Source organism: Lichenostomus cassidix, chromosome Z (assembly GCF_008360975.1).
Source record: "Lichenostomus cassidix isolate B80296 chromosome Z, HeHo_3.0, whole genome shotgun sequence".
Taxonomy (NCBI): Eukaryota; Metazoa; Chordata; class Aves; order Passeriformes; family Meliphagidae; genus Lichenostomus; species Lichenostomus cassidix.
Window position 1 is genome coordinate 59,819,700 of NC_139511.1, and position 16,486 is coordinate 59,836,185.

Sequence of the window (16,486 nt, forward strand, 5' to 3'; positions counted from 1 at the left end):
TTCTTTTAGAGTGGTGTTTTGGGTGTGCCTGGTTTTCCACGGATTATGAATTGAGAACTGCTGCCTTGCACCACAAGGAGGACAACGGGAAAGGGGTTCTTGGAACAGAGGGAAGAACTCAAATCCCACATCCTACTTAGGATAAATCACTACCATCTGTTCCTACATCTCTGACACAAGGCTTTTTCTTTCCTGTTCAGAAAGAAGTTTCTACACTCACAGTTACAGATTCTTAGCACTATTTCCCCTTAGATTTGGCACACTATATGCATTTCTGCAGTTTTTGAGGCTGATTTCTCTTAGGACTGCTGTGTAGAAGATATGCTCTGACTTGAATTTAGCATGCAGTCACATATTTAATGGGACTGTGGAGAAAAGGGTATAGTGCATTAATCTCACATAGCATTGATGAGAATCCAAATCTGATTATGCTGAGGTGTGCAGAGAGTTTGACAAATGCTTGAAAGCTCAGGCTGTTATATTTTTGCTACTGCAACACTGGCATTAGATCTCAAAACTATCTCTCCCTAAATCCATCAGGGAGTTCACACATTTTACTTTTTGACCAGCTGACCCCTTTTATGTAGAAAAATCATTTGAACTGGGCCGGGCTAGGGCTTGTGCCCCAGTGGCATGGGCACTTTTCATGTGAAATTTCTATAGTGTATATAAGAAGAGACAGAGGTAATACTGTCTAGCCAGTACTGGGAAAAGCGAGGAGACAGGTCTCCAGCCCTCAGAGATTGGCCAGGAAATAGACAGGTGATTATATTCTGGTAAATGCTCTCCACACAATCATAGAATGGTTTGGGTTGGAGGGGATCTGTAAAAGCAATCTAGTCCAACCCCCTGCAATCAGCCTGGACATCCTCAACAAGATCAGGTTGCTCAGAGCCCCATCCTGCCTTGAAGGTTTCCAGGGATGGGGCAACCACTACATCTCTGAGCAACCTGTTCCAGTGTTTCAATGTCCTCATTGTAAGTAATTTCTTCCTTTTATCTAGTCTGAATCAGTCCTCTTATGTTTTAAAACCCTTACTACTTGTCCTATTGCAATATGCCCAGGTAAAAAGCTTTTCCCTGTCTTCCTTATAAGTCTCCTAAAGGGACTGGAAACCTGCAATAAGGTCTCCCTTAGACCCTTCTCTTTTCCAGGAAGAACAGTCCCAGCTCCCTTGGCCTGTCCTCGTAGGAGAGGTCCTCCAGCCCTCTGATACTTTTTGTGGCAACAATATAGTTCCAAGACAGCGTTTATGCAAATGCTTAAAATGTGAGCACAGAACAAGTATTTCTTGAGGAAAAATACATGTAGTAGACTGTAAGTGAGCCTTTGGAGGTGCTGGAGCTGAATTTAAAAAAATAGTTCAGTTTGAACCTCCATGAGACAAGTGAAATGCATCTGGGCAAGCTGGAGAAGGTGAAGGACCCCATGGCTCAGGTGTAACTGAAGATAGTACTCACTTCAGAGGGAAATCGAAGGAATGGCCAAATTTTAAGGCATACTGCCTGGTGAACCCTGAGGAAAGCAAACCCTGCCTACCAAAAACACCTTGGAAAAGCATTTCATTCCAGCAGTTTGGTCTAGTATGGAGACTGAAGGAACAATACTACAAGCAAAATTGCTTCCTCATTAAAGTAGCCCTTAGGTGGTTGGCCCCACATCCTGGCCTCAAGAAATAAAATCAAAATTATAGACATGAGTTCAAACCATGAGAGAAAAAATTTCACTCACTGCTGCAAGGGCTCTGTGAAACAAAAACCTCAAGCTCAACATTCCTCTTCAAAATATCTAACTTCTATAGCCTGATTTTCATCAAGTGATCACATTAGGTTGATTAATCACTGCAGGAAATGAGTACCTCAATTCAGGTTTTATGCAGACCAGCAAGAGGGTGCAAGGAAGTCTGCATTGTATATTGCTACTATACCTTTCAAGTTTTTATAACCCTCAAGAGAAATGAGGCATTCATAATGTGGGGGGAAAATAAAAATCATAGAGAGCACCATAAATCTAAGGGACTAACTTGTGGAAATCACATCCTTAAACTGACATAGCTGTGATTAACTGGCAATGGCTTTTACAGTTAGAAAAGTTTTTGGATATAGTTATTTGCCCAGAGAAAGTTTCTGGTGGGGAGGGAAAAAAAGAAAAAAAAGAAAAAGAAAAAAAAGCAGCAAGTACAAGTATTTAAACAAATCCTTGTTTTGGGGCTGGTGGGATGGAATATGTTAAAACACAAGCCTTGCACCTCAAGAAGCTTGGTTCTGAATCTGTTCTGATCACAGAGAATTAACTTTCCAGTAGACGTTTGCTCACACTTTTTTATAAAACCACCCACAGGATTCAGTAGTCTCTGTTTAGCAGAGCACCGATATAAATCTTTGTTCATAACTGAGCTCTACTTGCTCAGCTTTCTTTGCAAGTCTAGACAATCTCTGTGTATGTAAAAAAATGGTGCCCACTTTCCTATATTCAAACACCTACTTGGTAATCAAAATGCCAACATTAAAAAGGATATATGCATGTGTATATATGTATCTAGTCAGAGAAAACCAAAGTCAGTTGTTGTGGATTCTGAAGTGTATGTAGAGGCCTGAATGCTGTGGGATCACTTGTACTTACTCACGATGTAGGAAAAATGCTACAAATCAAAATAACAGTATCCTTCATACATTTTGCATTTGCTTTCGCCACAGGAAACTTTACAAAGTGAAAAGCAAGCACAGCAGTGCCCTAAGAAATAAAATCTCCCACCAAGGAATACTTCTGTCACTTCAGAGCAACGATCTTGATCTTGACAAAAAAACAGACCAAGTCTGGCCAGCATGGCTGTGCTGGAACAAGCAAAATGAACAGGTCCAAGAACATTGCTGGGCATGAAAAGCAACTGCTCAGCTCACAAAGCTGCTAGAGGTATCTCTTGCACAATTTCACTCTCCATGAACCCACACACAATTTCCAGTCAGCAGGGACCATGAACCACATCTTTATTGTACCTTTGTTTCTTTCTTTGCATTCATGCATAGTAGAGTTGGCAGGAATATATATGAATAGAGATTCACAGAGCAGATAATGTAAAGGAACAGTTTACACAAAGTAACATGATTTACAGACAATAGAATTTGATCAGAATAGTCAGAATTTTTAGCTTTATCCAATGGGTCAATGATACCCTAAAAGCCAAAATCAAAATCAGTCCTCGCTGGGACCAATTCATAAATTGTTGCACTACACCAAAGCACCTGCTGCCCAGGCCACTGAGACACCACTTACAAAGACAAAAGTAAAAATTTTCATAATAAATCTCATGCACACATACCATCAAGTCTTTCAATCCCCTTAAGAAAAGATTTGTTCAAGTAAAACTCAAGACTTGAGGTTTACAAACACAAAAAATCTCTATGGAAAGGAAGCAAATGCCTATGATAGATAATTGATGGAAAAGTCCATTTCAAACCAACCAATGGAAATTGTTCAAGCAGATTAATTTAGGAGATCAGTAACACTCTTTAAAGTAACTAAGACCCCAGTAAGCTTTCCTCACAGCAACACAGGAAAAGAAGAATCTGTGAAGGAAAGACCAGCAATCCAATCTAAACCCTGCTTAAAGACAGGGCCAGAATTACAGGTAGGGAGTATTTTGAACTTACACTGCCAAATTTCCTTAGAGGAAAGAAAATTAGGACAGGAAATTGTGTTTATAAAATTCATTAACTTTTAACAGCATCCTTCCTGGCATACCTATTTGGCTACACATTCTTGTTCTCATGTATAAGTTAATAGTTTGTACACACTTTTCATTTTGAAGGACTGTAATTTCAATACTTTTTTGCTATTCATGGCTGCATATTTTTGCATTTTAACTGAAATATACTCAATATTATTGTGTTTTAATTCTCATATCTGATGCTTTTCTAAAGGCTAGGCCCGTGAGCGATAAGAGTGACAGGAAAGAGATCTGCAATGGATCAGAAATTTAGGTCACATTAGCATAGCTATACTGAATATGAAGTCATTGAACAACATAACAAACAGCAAAATTTTCATCTCACCAACAAGTCCACTAATTTTTTTGTAATTTTTGGTAGTGGAAGAGACCATTGGAGACTTAAAAAAAAAAAAAGATCTTGACAAAAAAGATAAAGATAAATCAACTCTCAGAGAGACAGAATTGCCACCTCTTAGGTTTATCAAGTCGTTTAGCAACCACCCAAAGACCTTTATAAACAGGGCAAAAATTGACTGAATGTTACTGGTACTGTCAAGAGATGCAGCTGAAAAAAACAGATGCAAAGTTCCAAAGCACATAATATCAGAAGGAATCTGGAGTGAGATTGGTGCTACAAGATCCTGAGATTTTTGATAATCATGTCCTACTGATTAGCATGGCAAGCATGAAATCAAAATTTGCATAAGATAATAAAAAGCCAAAGAGTGGTATAATACAATTTCACCCACGTGGAATATTGCATGAAGCACAACATGCCACCTACATGGTAACACATACAGAGCAGGTGTGACTGAATTCCCCACAGGCAAAAATTTAAAACACTCTAGCAAAACATGTCATTGATAAAAAGTCATCAAGTCAGACCTACCAAAACCTATCATATTAGGGTAGTTAAAAACTGTGTAATAAATTGCATTTGTCAGAAGGGTTGTGAACAATGATATTGTGATCCTTTGTTTTGAGTGAAAAGCACTTTTTCAGCTAACATTTCTATATTGCAAGTTTTAAACATATATCTTTTTATCTATATACATTCAGATTACATTTATACCTACTCCAATTAGTTTAGGCTCTGACTCCTCTCATCTTTGAACTTCTTCATACTGAATTGACCTTGGTATATGGTTTTGAACAGAAATACACTCAAACTTGTCTAGAAGAGATGGAAAGATCTGGAGGAGAGATGAAGGATTTTTTTTTTTTTTTATTTTTAAACAGAAAGCAAAATTGTTTGGCAGCTCACATGGGAAGAACAGTCTGATCAGAGTTGAAAACCAACAAGTATCAGCCACTGATTCCCTTTCTGGAATATTTTACCTGTGTAGACTCCATTAGAATAAGCATATAAAACATAAGACAGGCTCCAAGGAACCGTCAGCTAATTGAGACATTCCTAATTCTGCCTGAGATCTGTAACAAAGTTGCTAACTACTTCTATAAGCAAACCTGCTGCATGCAAGTACAACAGGACATCACCCCAGACATGCTACTAGACTGAACTCTCCAGCTATAGCAGGTTGAAGAAAACTATGTTTTTTTCCCCCTACTCATTTCTCCCAAACAATGGAAAGCTTTCTCTTTAAAAGTTACAAATTAGAATTGCTGTGCTGATGATAAGCTCTGGCTTTTGTTGAACAAACCATAAGCCAGAAGTTCCTGTATTTTTTTTCCAGACACAATCCCTGGAGACTTGTGCTGTTCTTGCTTCTCCAGCAGTCACTGTTCCTGCTGCTAGTGTAATTCCCACAGCTTCAGCATCTTGCTAAATGCCAGTTTTCTGGAACTGGCTGGAATCCAATAGCTGACGCCTTGCACATGGGTTTGCTACATATAGTGCTGATGCTAAAAGAGCCTTATGCCCCGTTCAGAGGCTTCAATTTCTGTGTGTTGAATTACACTTAACTGTAAATGGAAAATGTATGCAAAATTTAAGAAAATCAACCTGAGGGATCTACAATGTGGTCTAATAAAAATGCCAATTTGTTTTGTTTTCCAAGTGCTGTTCCTGTTTTTCACCTGTTTTGACACTAGGCTTTTGCAAAGCTCTGAGCCTTTTGTTCCATTCCTTTTCTTCTCTTAAAATGTTTGCACTGTGCTGAGAGCTGGGGCACAGCAAAGTTGTTGCCCTCAGCTATTTTTGGCTTCATCCATTTGATGCAGCTCTTTCAAGTTGCCTCCCAATATTTCAGGAGGACAAATCCCTCTTGGAGGGAGCCCAGGCTGTGACCCCTGTGCAAAAGTATTTGCTCCAATCTGCACTGCACACTCATTCCAAAAAAGAGAAGTTGGTCAAGTGTGCAAACACAGCTTAATGAAAACAGTGTGTAATTTTTGCAATGGTGGTATTTTCTTGGATTTTCTGCTCTTCTTCCTCTTAAAAATGTATTTAAATTTAGCTCTTGTCCATTGCGATAATTTTTTACTGCTGTCAATTATTGTTTGTCAATACTAATCTCTTGGGTCCTACATGAAACTGTCCAAAGGTGAATACAATATACCATAGACCTTCTCAACAGAAAACTTAAAATTGGTGTCTAGTGAGAAAATTTGTGATGTAGCCACTTGGAAATGAAGCAAATTAAGCCAAAGTGAATATAAATTCTGTCCCTCCTGCTCTCTGTGGGTACCAATTCTACAGAGGTCTGATATTTCCCCACTGATTCAGCTCTTCTTTTGTTAATTTGGGAGCCAATGCTCCAAAGATCCCCAAAATTTGGAATATCCCTTCCATTAGAGAATTCAAGATCCAGCCTGTACACAAATCAAAGGCAAATTATCAATCATTTATGGTGGCAATGATGTATCTTTTTTGTCTCTCTGATAGTCATAGTGTAATATGCTTCACAGCAGTCAAAATAATAGTACCACTTTGACTCTTTCAATCCAAAATTTGCAGTAACAAAATAATAAATTTAACAAGCAAAATGTAAAACTTTCAGAAGTTGCAAGAGATATCCACCCGTATAATTAAAATGAGCTCACAGGCAGTGAAAAAAACAGTACACTCACTGAATTAATAACCAGTCCCACAAATGTCTGCATATTTTATGAGTTGCAGATGTGTATTTATACTTTAAACACAGCCACATTAAAGTATGGCATGGTTTGTCATATATTTGCTGTGTTTTCATGACAAAAACAGCTCTACAGAAAAACAGAGGACTTCTTTAAAAGCAATTATAAAAAGCATCTTGAGACATCCTTATGCATTTTATGATACTGTAGATGCAAAACAATGCTTTAATTATAGTTGGGTAACCCATTCAGACAAATACAGCAAGAAAAGCTGTTTTTACTGTTCATGTAAATGTTTTTAAAAAGATCACTGAAAAAAAATTTTACTTCAAAGAACATTTGTAAAAGCATGGCATAACTTTTAGATGTCATTGAGATTAGCAAAAGAAACTGCTTCAGATGCAGTTCAATTCTTAGATGGCTGTTTTAACTTTGAACAGAGTTCTCAAAATAGTGCCCAAATGCCCAGTGCTTGTTGAACAAATTCTGATTTATTGAAGGTAAACATTTACATTGGCTACAATGCTATAGCTGTTACAAAGCTGAATAAAATAGGCTTAAATAGCAATAGAAAGCAAGTGCAGTAAAAAGTGAATAGAGAAAATATTTGGCCTTAGTGATCTTCTGGCAGTATTTACATTATCTCCATTTTGTTAAATATTTGAGTAACTCTAAGGCACCATAGGCTAAATAGCAGGCTGCAGTATGAGTTTGTGCACAGAATTTAATAAATTTATTTGGAGAAAAAAAGGCTACGGAGTTAAAAGAAACATTGGCATATTTTATGTTTACATAAAGGAGTGGCTGTTTGTTAAAATTCAAAGATACAATATGTACTGGGTAAGTTCAAAAATTATTTTTAGAACATTAAATTAAATGTCTAAGGACTATTTTTACTGACTGTCTGATAAATTTTTAATGCAATCTTTTCAACAAGTTTTCCACACAGTAGATATGTTAATCTAAAAACTAATTTTTTTCCCTTTACAAAAGCCTTACGCCTGGTACATATACAAAATCCCAATGCAAAGTGTAATGGGCAATAATTTACATCATAGCTGTTCTGTGGCAGACTGAAACTTAGCAGGAGCGTGCAATCAAAATGCTATGGAACAGCAGTTCAAGCTGTCTTATTCCCTTGGCTCTTGTCAGTGGCTGTTGCTGCAGCCTGTGAGCAGGAGTACAACACTGACATGCCAGGACAGACAGAGGAGGTCAGTGCTTTCAGACCTGTTTCCAAACACAAATCAGGAAATTCGAGCTCCTGGCAACATCCTGGTGCATTTGACACACTGTGCAACACAGAATGACGCTCTGCTTGGAGTAAATTTCCCCATTGTTATTTATCCCCTTTTATTTATCCCCTTTTATTTATCCCCTTCTGAAGCATGTGTCCCTCCACTCCTGAGTGGAATTTATTTAAGGAATAAATTCATCTGTCTGGACTCAAGATCCTTTCTGAACAACTTGCAGTGCTTCACAGAATCATAACTGCTCTACAAACAACAGACCTTGCTCAGTTTAGTCAACAGGATCATCCTTCACCTTGAGGTGGTGTTTGTAATAAAGACATTGCACAGACACCAGATTAACACCTCAATTTCGCAAATAAAACACCACAGCATGCTGTGTGCCCAGGAGAGGAGAGAATGGGTGGCCAGGGCCATTCCAGCTGCAGCAGCGCTGCCAGCAGAGGCTGCACGTGGTGAGTCATGGCTCATATTCTTTGTGTCCCACTTCCATGTCCCAGAGCCAAGAAAAAACTCTATCTAAATTAATACAATTCTTAAGTAACTTGGTATTATTTTTGCATTTGCTTACGGTTTGGGGTTTTTTCAGTGTCTCTTTCCAAACCATGAATCTCTTAATTCAGTTGTCCCCTTTTTTTCTACATTGTATTCATCCTTTTTGGAATTATGCTAATTATTTTCACAGTAGTAAGTGATTTATAAGCAAAGTATAATTGATCTATGCACAAAGCCTTCATTTGGAGTGACTTTATATTTGTATTAACAAAAGCATAATCTTAGCATAATTCATCATATGCATTTTTAGTACCAACAGCTATTATGTTAAAATCATTCAGCATCATTAAGAGTTTTTCAAGGGCTGTAGAGGAAAAATTTAAGCCTAAAAAATTCCAGTGTCATTGACTAGTTCCTGTAAAACATTAACTAAAATATTACACAACCTGGCCACTTTATGGTAGAGTAATAGGAAGCCAAAGATTCGGGTTATCAAAACAGTGTAGCACTGTTGAAGAAAACAGGGCTATGCTGATTCCTATAATAGAAAAACGTACCTCAAATTGCTTAATTTAGCCCTTGAATGCTAAATACTTGCCTGAATATCAAGAAAAATTTAAAAACATCTTTCTGGACTCTTTTCTCAATGTTTGAGATACTCAGCAGTACAAATACAGCAATTCATAATCAGGGTGCAACATTAAAGTACTACTGTAATTTTTCTGTCAAACTTTTCCACACAAGGAGGGCTTGCATTTTATTGTAGGATGTAGCAAGGAGTTAGAAAGCTATTCATCACGAACTCCCTTGGTTCCTCCATACTGGGTCTGGTGACAGCAATGACTTCATGGAAATTTCTACCAAGTGATATGGCAGAGCCTGGGGCTCTACTTTCTTAGATTAAAAGCCATCTGTGGAAAGCCTACATCTTTACAGCAGGAGTTACTATGATTGCTCTATCACCAATATCTGAGCATGGTAACCAAGGAAGGGAAATGCAAGGGCTTCGGGCATAACACAGGGTCTTGCTCAAATGACCCTGGGTTTTTATTTTTCATTCCCTGGAATCCATGTTAATCAAAGTTATTTGGAAGCATTTGGCAACATGCAACTTCCAACTTTGCATAAAACCCCAAAGGACAAATCCTTCAAAAAAATCTCATTCTCATGCTTTTTCATTCCAGTTCTTGGTGATAAAAGTCTTTGTTTCAGCTTTGAAGTTTGCTATATAAGGATTATCTATTTTTGAGTAACAGATGCCAAATGAACATCCCTCGTTCCCCTCACCTTTTAAAAATAATGAGAACTAATACTTTGTTAAATGAAGATTCACATTCACCTGCAAATAGTACAAAGCCTTAGAAGTTTCTCGTTACTATACTAGCTAAAGAAAAAAATGACTGAGTTCCTGGCGAGAGAATTTTGTTCTAGTTCAACTGCTGTTTACGTGCGACGCTGGCTTGTGTCTTTGCACTGTACCTTAGCCAGTGACACCTTTTCAGGTGGCCAGTTGCCCTGGGCATGGTGCTGCCCATACTGCCATGGGCTGCATATCCCCATGCTTGGTTCTCCCAGTTCCACTTCCTGCCATGCACCATGAGTCTTGAGCTGCTAATACCATCTTGTCCCTTCAGAACTACCTTTCTCCCTTAAAGGTTTTGCCCTCTTCCACTGGTTTGTAACACCTGTGCTTGTCACATTCTACCGTTTACTCCTGACCACCATCCTTCTCCCCCATTCAGTCAGTCACCTCTGCACTCCCTGAGACAGGCACCTTACAATAGCAAGGCCTCCATACAACTTGGAGCCCTGCTTTCCCCCACACTGTCCTTTACTGAGGCTCATCTATTTAAAACAAGTCTCTGAGCAGTCTTAACATTTAGCAGCAATGTGTTTTTCCCTTCCCTTTTCTGGGGTTGCACTTGGGATGGCACCATCCATGACCAATATCATGGCCCCACAATGCAAACAGACGTCAACTCCTTAGCTACATTTCAGATTCATTCAAGGGTTTAATTGGTGACCCTGCTGCAGCTTGAGGGGATGTGGAAGAAGACTGTTTGCTTGGCTTCTCCAGTTCACTCATGGTCATCTCTCTTTTATCCTAGTTTTTTTGGAAGAAGCATCCCAGAATGGTGGACTATCAGCCCAGCAAATAATCATAGAACATCTTTATGGACTTGCTTCCCAGTTTCTCTTTGTTAGGCAAAACACAGTGATTCAGACACATACAGCAGGACCATTACACAGAGATGGTCATGCCAGGGTTTCAGCTCCACTTCTGAATTATGTTGACTTTGTCCAGTCACACAACCTAAGGCAGTCCTTATGCAGACAGACAAATTTCAGGAAACATTTTTGTTTCAAGAAGTTAACCTGCATCCCAACAAGAAAGATAACAATTAGAGCAGTGATTCTCAGTTTAAGGGTCCACCAAATGAGAGTGCAAGTCAACAGAACTAATAACAAAATAGGGATATGCAAACAGAATTGGCTTTATCAGCCTGGATATGAACCCAGAAAAACTTAAGTCCCCACCAACTAAATCTAGAATGCTAAAATACATCTCCAGGTATAAGCTCCTAGGCCAAATACCACTATTTTACTTCTCGGGCACTTCAATTGCAGCAAGTAATGCAGGCGTGTACCTTGAACTAGAAAGAAGGAATCACCCATTACAGCATATCTAATTCAGTTCTGTTCAAAAAAAACAAACACACCTGTGCTCTGTTGTGCTGTTACTTGGTGCTTTAGTATCTTTATTATGAAAGTAACATAAGAGAGGATTCAGTCTATTTTTGCTTTCTGAGGTGGCTTGCAGTAGTTGCACAGATGGGTAAGTTGAACTGCTCTCCATGTTCAAGGGTGTGATTGATGCTTCAGCACAGCTACCATGAGGGCTGCCAACGGCATTCATCAGGGCACAGGGTCTGCTTTAAGCCTTGGAGACTGGACCCTTCTCTGTCTGTGTTGCCATCATACTTGGAAAAAACAGTTGTAAATTTAAAAGACAGAGATATTTAAATTGATTTCTTATCGCTTAGAAATTAATTAATAAAACTATTTCACCAAGACAAAATCAGTAGAATTTTGCATTTGTATATATTTTCTGATGCACCAACAATCAACTCAACCATGTAAAAGCCTTAACTCAGCACATACTTTAAAATATGTGGATAAATTTAATCACAGAGCAGTTTCACTGAAGTTAAGATGCAAACATTAAAAAACCTTGTTGATCTAATGAAATTGTAAAATCTAGTATATAAAAAACAAAATTCTAAAAAGGAAATTAACAGCTTCTGGATTTCCAGGTGTTTCCTAGGCTTATATAATTAAAAAATGCAACTGAGCTGCTTAATGGGTAATACAGTGTTTCCAGAGAAGATAAAGAAAGCTGAACATATACCATCACAATCATTTTGCTTTTTTTCAACCAGCAAATAAAAAATGCATTGTTGTTTTCACCTTTGAGTTTAAATGCTAGCTGCATTTGTGTAAAATAAAAAGAATCAAAGATAGCTGCAGGTAACCAATCTCTTCAATGTTACATGTTCCCAACAACCTCTTATTGTGTTTTAATACGAGAATATTTTACTTATTGCAAAGTATCCTGCATAATACAGGTGCTCCGCTATAAAATCTTCTCTCTTACTTGTAGTTCAGTCATTCTAAATTTAAAATACCAGTATACAGTACTAAAACTTCCAATTGAAGTTTAGTATAAAAATATCAGCACAAAAGTCCTTTTTAATGTCTGTTTATTGTGAGCAACCCAAATGCCTGTTTAATTATTAATTGTTTTAGTATAATAATAGACTTTGCACCCCTACAGTTGCTAATTGATACCATCTCAGGTATTTTGATGAGATACGAAATACTAAGTAAGAAAACAGTAAGTATTCAAATGGTTAATTTGCTTAGTATAATAATAATAAATTAGTTTTTTGCATCTTCTTCAGTTCAAAATCCAGCTTTGAGACTGAGGAAGGCTTCACATCAATTAAATAAGAGTGGTCCTTTTAACCAGTAGCAGTTTGATTGCCAATGACTCGAAGAATCTCTTTATGAATGTTTGGTTCCTGTGTGTTTATACTTGTATCACCCACTTGACCATCTTCATAACTAAAAAAAAAAAAGGTACAGAAAATAAAATTATATTAGTGTTTTATTAATCTACATAAAATCATCAAAAACTCTCGTCCTCTAAGTGCTCATTCTATACGTTAACAAGTTTCTATTGAAGTGCTCTGCTGTGCTTCATCTTTTTATGCAGATCCTAAACTCTGGAGAGTGGAAGGTGGCAAGGCTGCCATCATCACTGAAACCCTGAGGCTGAATAAGCCACTGGGACTCAAAGAGGACAAGTGTTAGGTGAAAGGGGGAAATGCTCACAGCACAGACCAGAAGCCTTTAAAGAATTCCTCAGCTTAAACACACACACATAAATATAAGTTAGGTTTTACAATACATGCATAGGTTTACTATAACATGAAGTAATGCCACTGAATGGGAGGAAGCATTAACGCTCTCTTCATTTATACCAGAACAAGACATCTACTAAACCTTTGTCATTAGCTTATCCATACACTTCTAGCACAAATAAGTACAATGAAGGATGAAAAATGAAGTGATACTGAACAGAATTAGGAAGAAATATCTTTTATCATACTTTAATTACAACTGTTGGAGGGAACATGAGGAGAAAGGTCTAATATGAAGTCGAATGTTAAGAGAAGCTTTGTACTCACACAAAGAAAAATCTTGTACACACGTGATCTGTATTGGGAACTACCCATATCTCCCCATGTTTGTGCAGATCAGGTGAGGTTATCACTGTCAGGGAAACAATAAATTTCACAGTGATGAAAACATGCATGGAAAACACTGCTCTAAAAGATTTTGGGGTTAATACATTTTCAACAGGCTTTGGGAATGTGCAGCTTTCCCCTACATGTCTGTGGTGCGGCACAGATTTTGAGTTGGCTGCTAGTACAAACAGGGAGATTAACTCGATTCTTGATTCCAACATATACTTTTCTGAAAACACAGATGCTTAATGTATGGGAGCAAGTTGTTAATTGGAATGAAAGCTTAAAAAAATGCGTTTATTAAAAGCTCAATTTAAAAAGCCATAGGTCTGCTAGGGAGGATCTGAGACATACAATCAGCCTTTGCAAGAGATATTTGTGTTTGATGATGGCTGATCCAAAATGAGGATGTTTAAGACAAAGCCTGAAACGACTTTATGGCAAATCTGGGATGTGCAATAATACCAAATATTTAAAACAAGTAACCATAGCAATTATGAGTCAAGGTATTTGATGATAGGTTGCTTACCAGCAGAACAACACAGGAAAGAAGGCTTGTTATTGCTAACTAGAAGCTATGCTATCAATCTGCATTTGAAAAAAGATATCTAGGTGCATTTCACTTCTGGGCAATTTGTCCAGCTGTGGGATGAGCAGGTTCATGCTGTGGTGGGTGAAGAACTGGCTGAGGGACTGAGTCCAAGGTGTTGTAGTGAATGGGGCTACATCTGGTTGGTGCCTGGTCACACCAGTGGTGTTCCTCAGGGCTCCACTGCAGGGTCAGTTCTGTTCAATGTGTTTATCCACCCTCTGGATGCAGCAGGTGAATGCAATGCTGCCAAGTTTGCTGATGCCAATCTCAGAGGTGTTGTAGAATCCCTGAAGGAACAAGAGGCCTTGCAGAGATATCTAGATAGACTGGATTGAACAATCATTAATGGGATGAAATTTAGCATGTCCAAATGCTGGATTATGCACGTGGGATGGAGTAACACCAGGCACAGGGACAAACTGGGAGAGGCATGGCTGGACAGCAGCAGAGAGGGATGTGGGGCTGGAGGGCTCAGTGTGGGTCAGCAGTGCCCAGGCAGTCCTGAGGGCAAACCCATCCCAGAGAACTGAGCATGGCCAACCCAGAGAGGGGATGATCCTGGCACAGCCAGCCCAGAGAGGGGATGATCCTGGCACAGCCAACACAGAGGGAATGATCCTGGCACAGCCAACCCAGAGAGGGGATGATCCTGGCACAGCCAACACAGAGGGAATGATCTTGGCACAACAGGCCCAGAGAGGGAATGATCCTGGCACAGCCAACCCAGAGAGGGGATGATCCCACTGAGCTCAGCCTTGGGGCAGCCCTGCAGGTGGGAAAGGATGGGAAGGTCCTTCAGTGCATCCCAAGCAGGGAAACAAAGCTGGTGGGAGGGCTGGAAAACACGTCCTGGAGAGTAATGGAGGAGCTTGTCTGATCTAGTTCAGAGAAAAGGATGCTGAGGGGTGATCTCACTGCTCTCTGCAGCTTCCTGAGGAGAGGAAGGGCACAGGGAGGTGCTGAGCACCTCTCCCTGGTATGCACTGACAGGATGTGTGGGAATGATTCAAAGCTGTGCTGGAGGAGGTTTAGACTGGACATTACGATTTCTTTACTGAGAGGCTGGTGTGCTGGTTTCAGCTGAAGTAGAGTTCATTTCCTTCCCAGTGGCTGGTATAGGGCTGATTTTGGATTTGTGCTGATCACAGGGTTGATAATATAGAGATGGTTTTGTTTCTGCTGAGCAGGGCTCACAGAGAGCCAAGGCCTTTTCTGCTTTCCATATTGCCATGCTGGGGAAGGGGCTGGGAGTGCATGGGAGGCTGGGAGGAGACACAGCCAGGACAGGTGACCCCAAATGACCACAGGGATATTCCAAACCATATGGCATCATGCTCAGTATATAAAATGAAAGAAGAAGGAGGAATGGGGGGTACATTTGCAGTGATGGTGTTTGTGTTCTCAAGTAACCTCTACATGTGATGGGGCCCTGCTCTCCTGGCGATGGCTGAACACCTGCCTGCCTGTGGGAAGCAGCGAATTAATTTCTTGTTTTGCTTTGCTTGTGTGCACAGCTTTTCCTTTCCCTATAAACTGCCTTTATCTCAACCAATGAGCTTTCTGGCTCGTATCCTTTTGATTCTCTCCCCAGTCCTGCTGATGGGGGAACAGATGAGTGGCTGTGTGGAGCCTGGCTGCTGGCTGGGGTTCAGCCATAACAGGTGGTCAAACCCTGCAACAGCCTTCCTAGAGAGTGGCCAGTCCTCCCAACCTGTCAGTGTTTAAGAGGCATTTAGACAATGCCCTTAATAACATATCTTATCATTTGGGTAGCCCTGAACTGGTCAGAATTGGACTTAGGTGACAGTTGTAGGTTCCTTACAACTCTAATAGCCTGGTTTATTTCATTCTAACATTACCATAACTGTATGCATAAGCAATTTTGATACAATTTCTTCCATGAATTGCAATTTTTAACAAATATTTCTTATAATTAATCTTACATAAATCTTTATTGCCCATCTTCCCTAAATACTTCCCTGCACAGAAAACTGAAGTGAATATGAAATCTGCAAAATATATTTTACTAAATATTTAAAATTCAGCCTTATAAAACTGATAATACACTAATAAGTACAAGGAAAGAACAACATGGATGAAAAAGTTCTTTACATTTTACATAATGTTTTTACATTTAAAAATCCAGGCGTTAAAGACCAAGTAATTAATTTTGTTTCTTATGGAAGTTTTAGAACTAATTTTCAGTATTTTTCCTCAAAGTTCAAATTGCATTTTCATGTTGACTGAGAGACCCTTAATCATGTATATCTGTAAGCTTCTATTTTGAAATAACACATTTTCCACCTTCTGTCTTAATTTTTGCTTTTTAAAACAAACAAATGCTCCAAATGAAGGGAAAATTTGGTTTAATAGAATCTCTAAGACTAGTTCCCAGCTACCAGAGCAATTCTTATCCAAATGTCACAATTCTTTGTTCTTAAAACCTGCTGAGGTTTCATTAGTTAGTAATAGAATAGCCAACTCTTTCAACAATGACTGTACTCATGCACTAGCTTTTAACTTCACAAAATTTTTGAAGTAAACAAAGAGAACATACTGGTTGCCAGATGATTGGTATATTTGTCTGAACAA

At 38.9% G+C, this 16,486-nt stretch overlaps 1 protein-coding gene across 1 annotated transcript in view; it reads right to left on the reverse strand.

The window, feature by feature from the left end:
• Positions 1-2,956: 2,956 nt before the first annotated feature.
• Positions 2,957-16,486, reverse strand: part of PARP8 (poly(ADP-ribose) polymerase family member 8) — a 123,803-nt gene continuing 110,273 nt past the window's right edge. Inside the window, exons 25-26 of the mRNA XM_085043262.1 lie at positions 13,243-13,327; positions 2,957-12,616 (exon numbers count right to left, since the gene is read on the reverse strand). Coding sequence (XP_084899388.1) covers positions 12,514-12,616; positions 13,243-13,327 — 188 coding nt within the window. The 3' untranslated portion in view covers positions 2,957-12,513. The remainder of the gene's footprint in view (positions 12,617-13,242; positions 13,328-16,486) is intronic.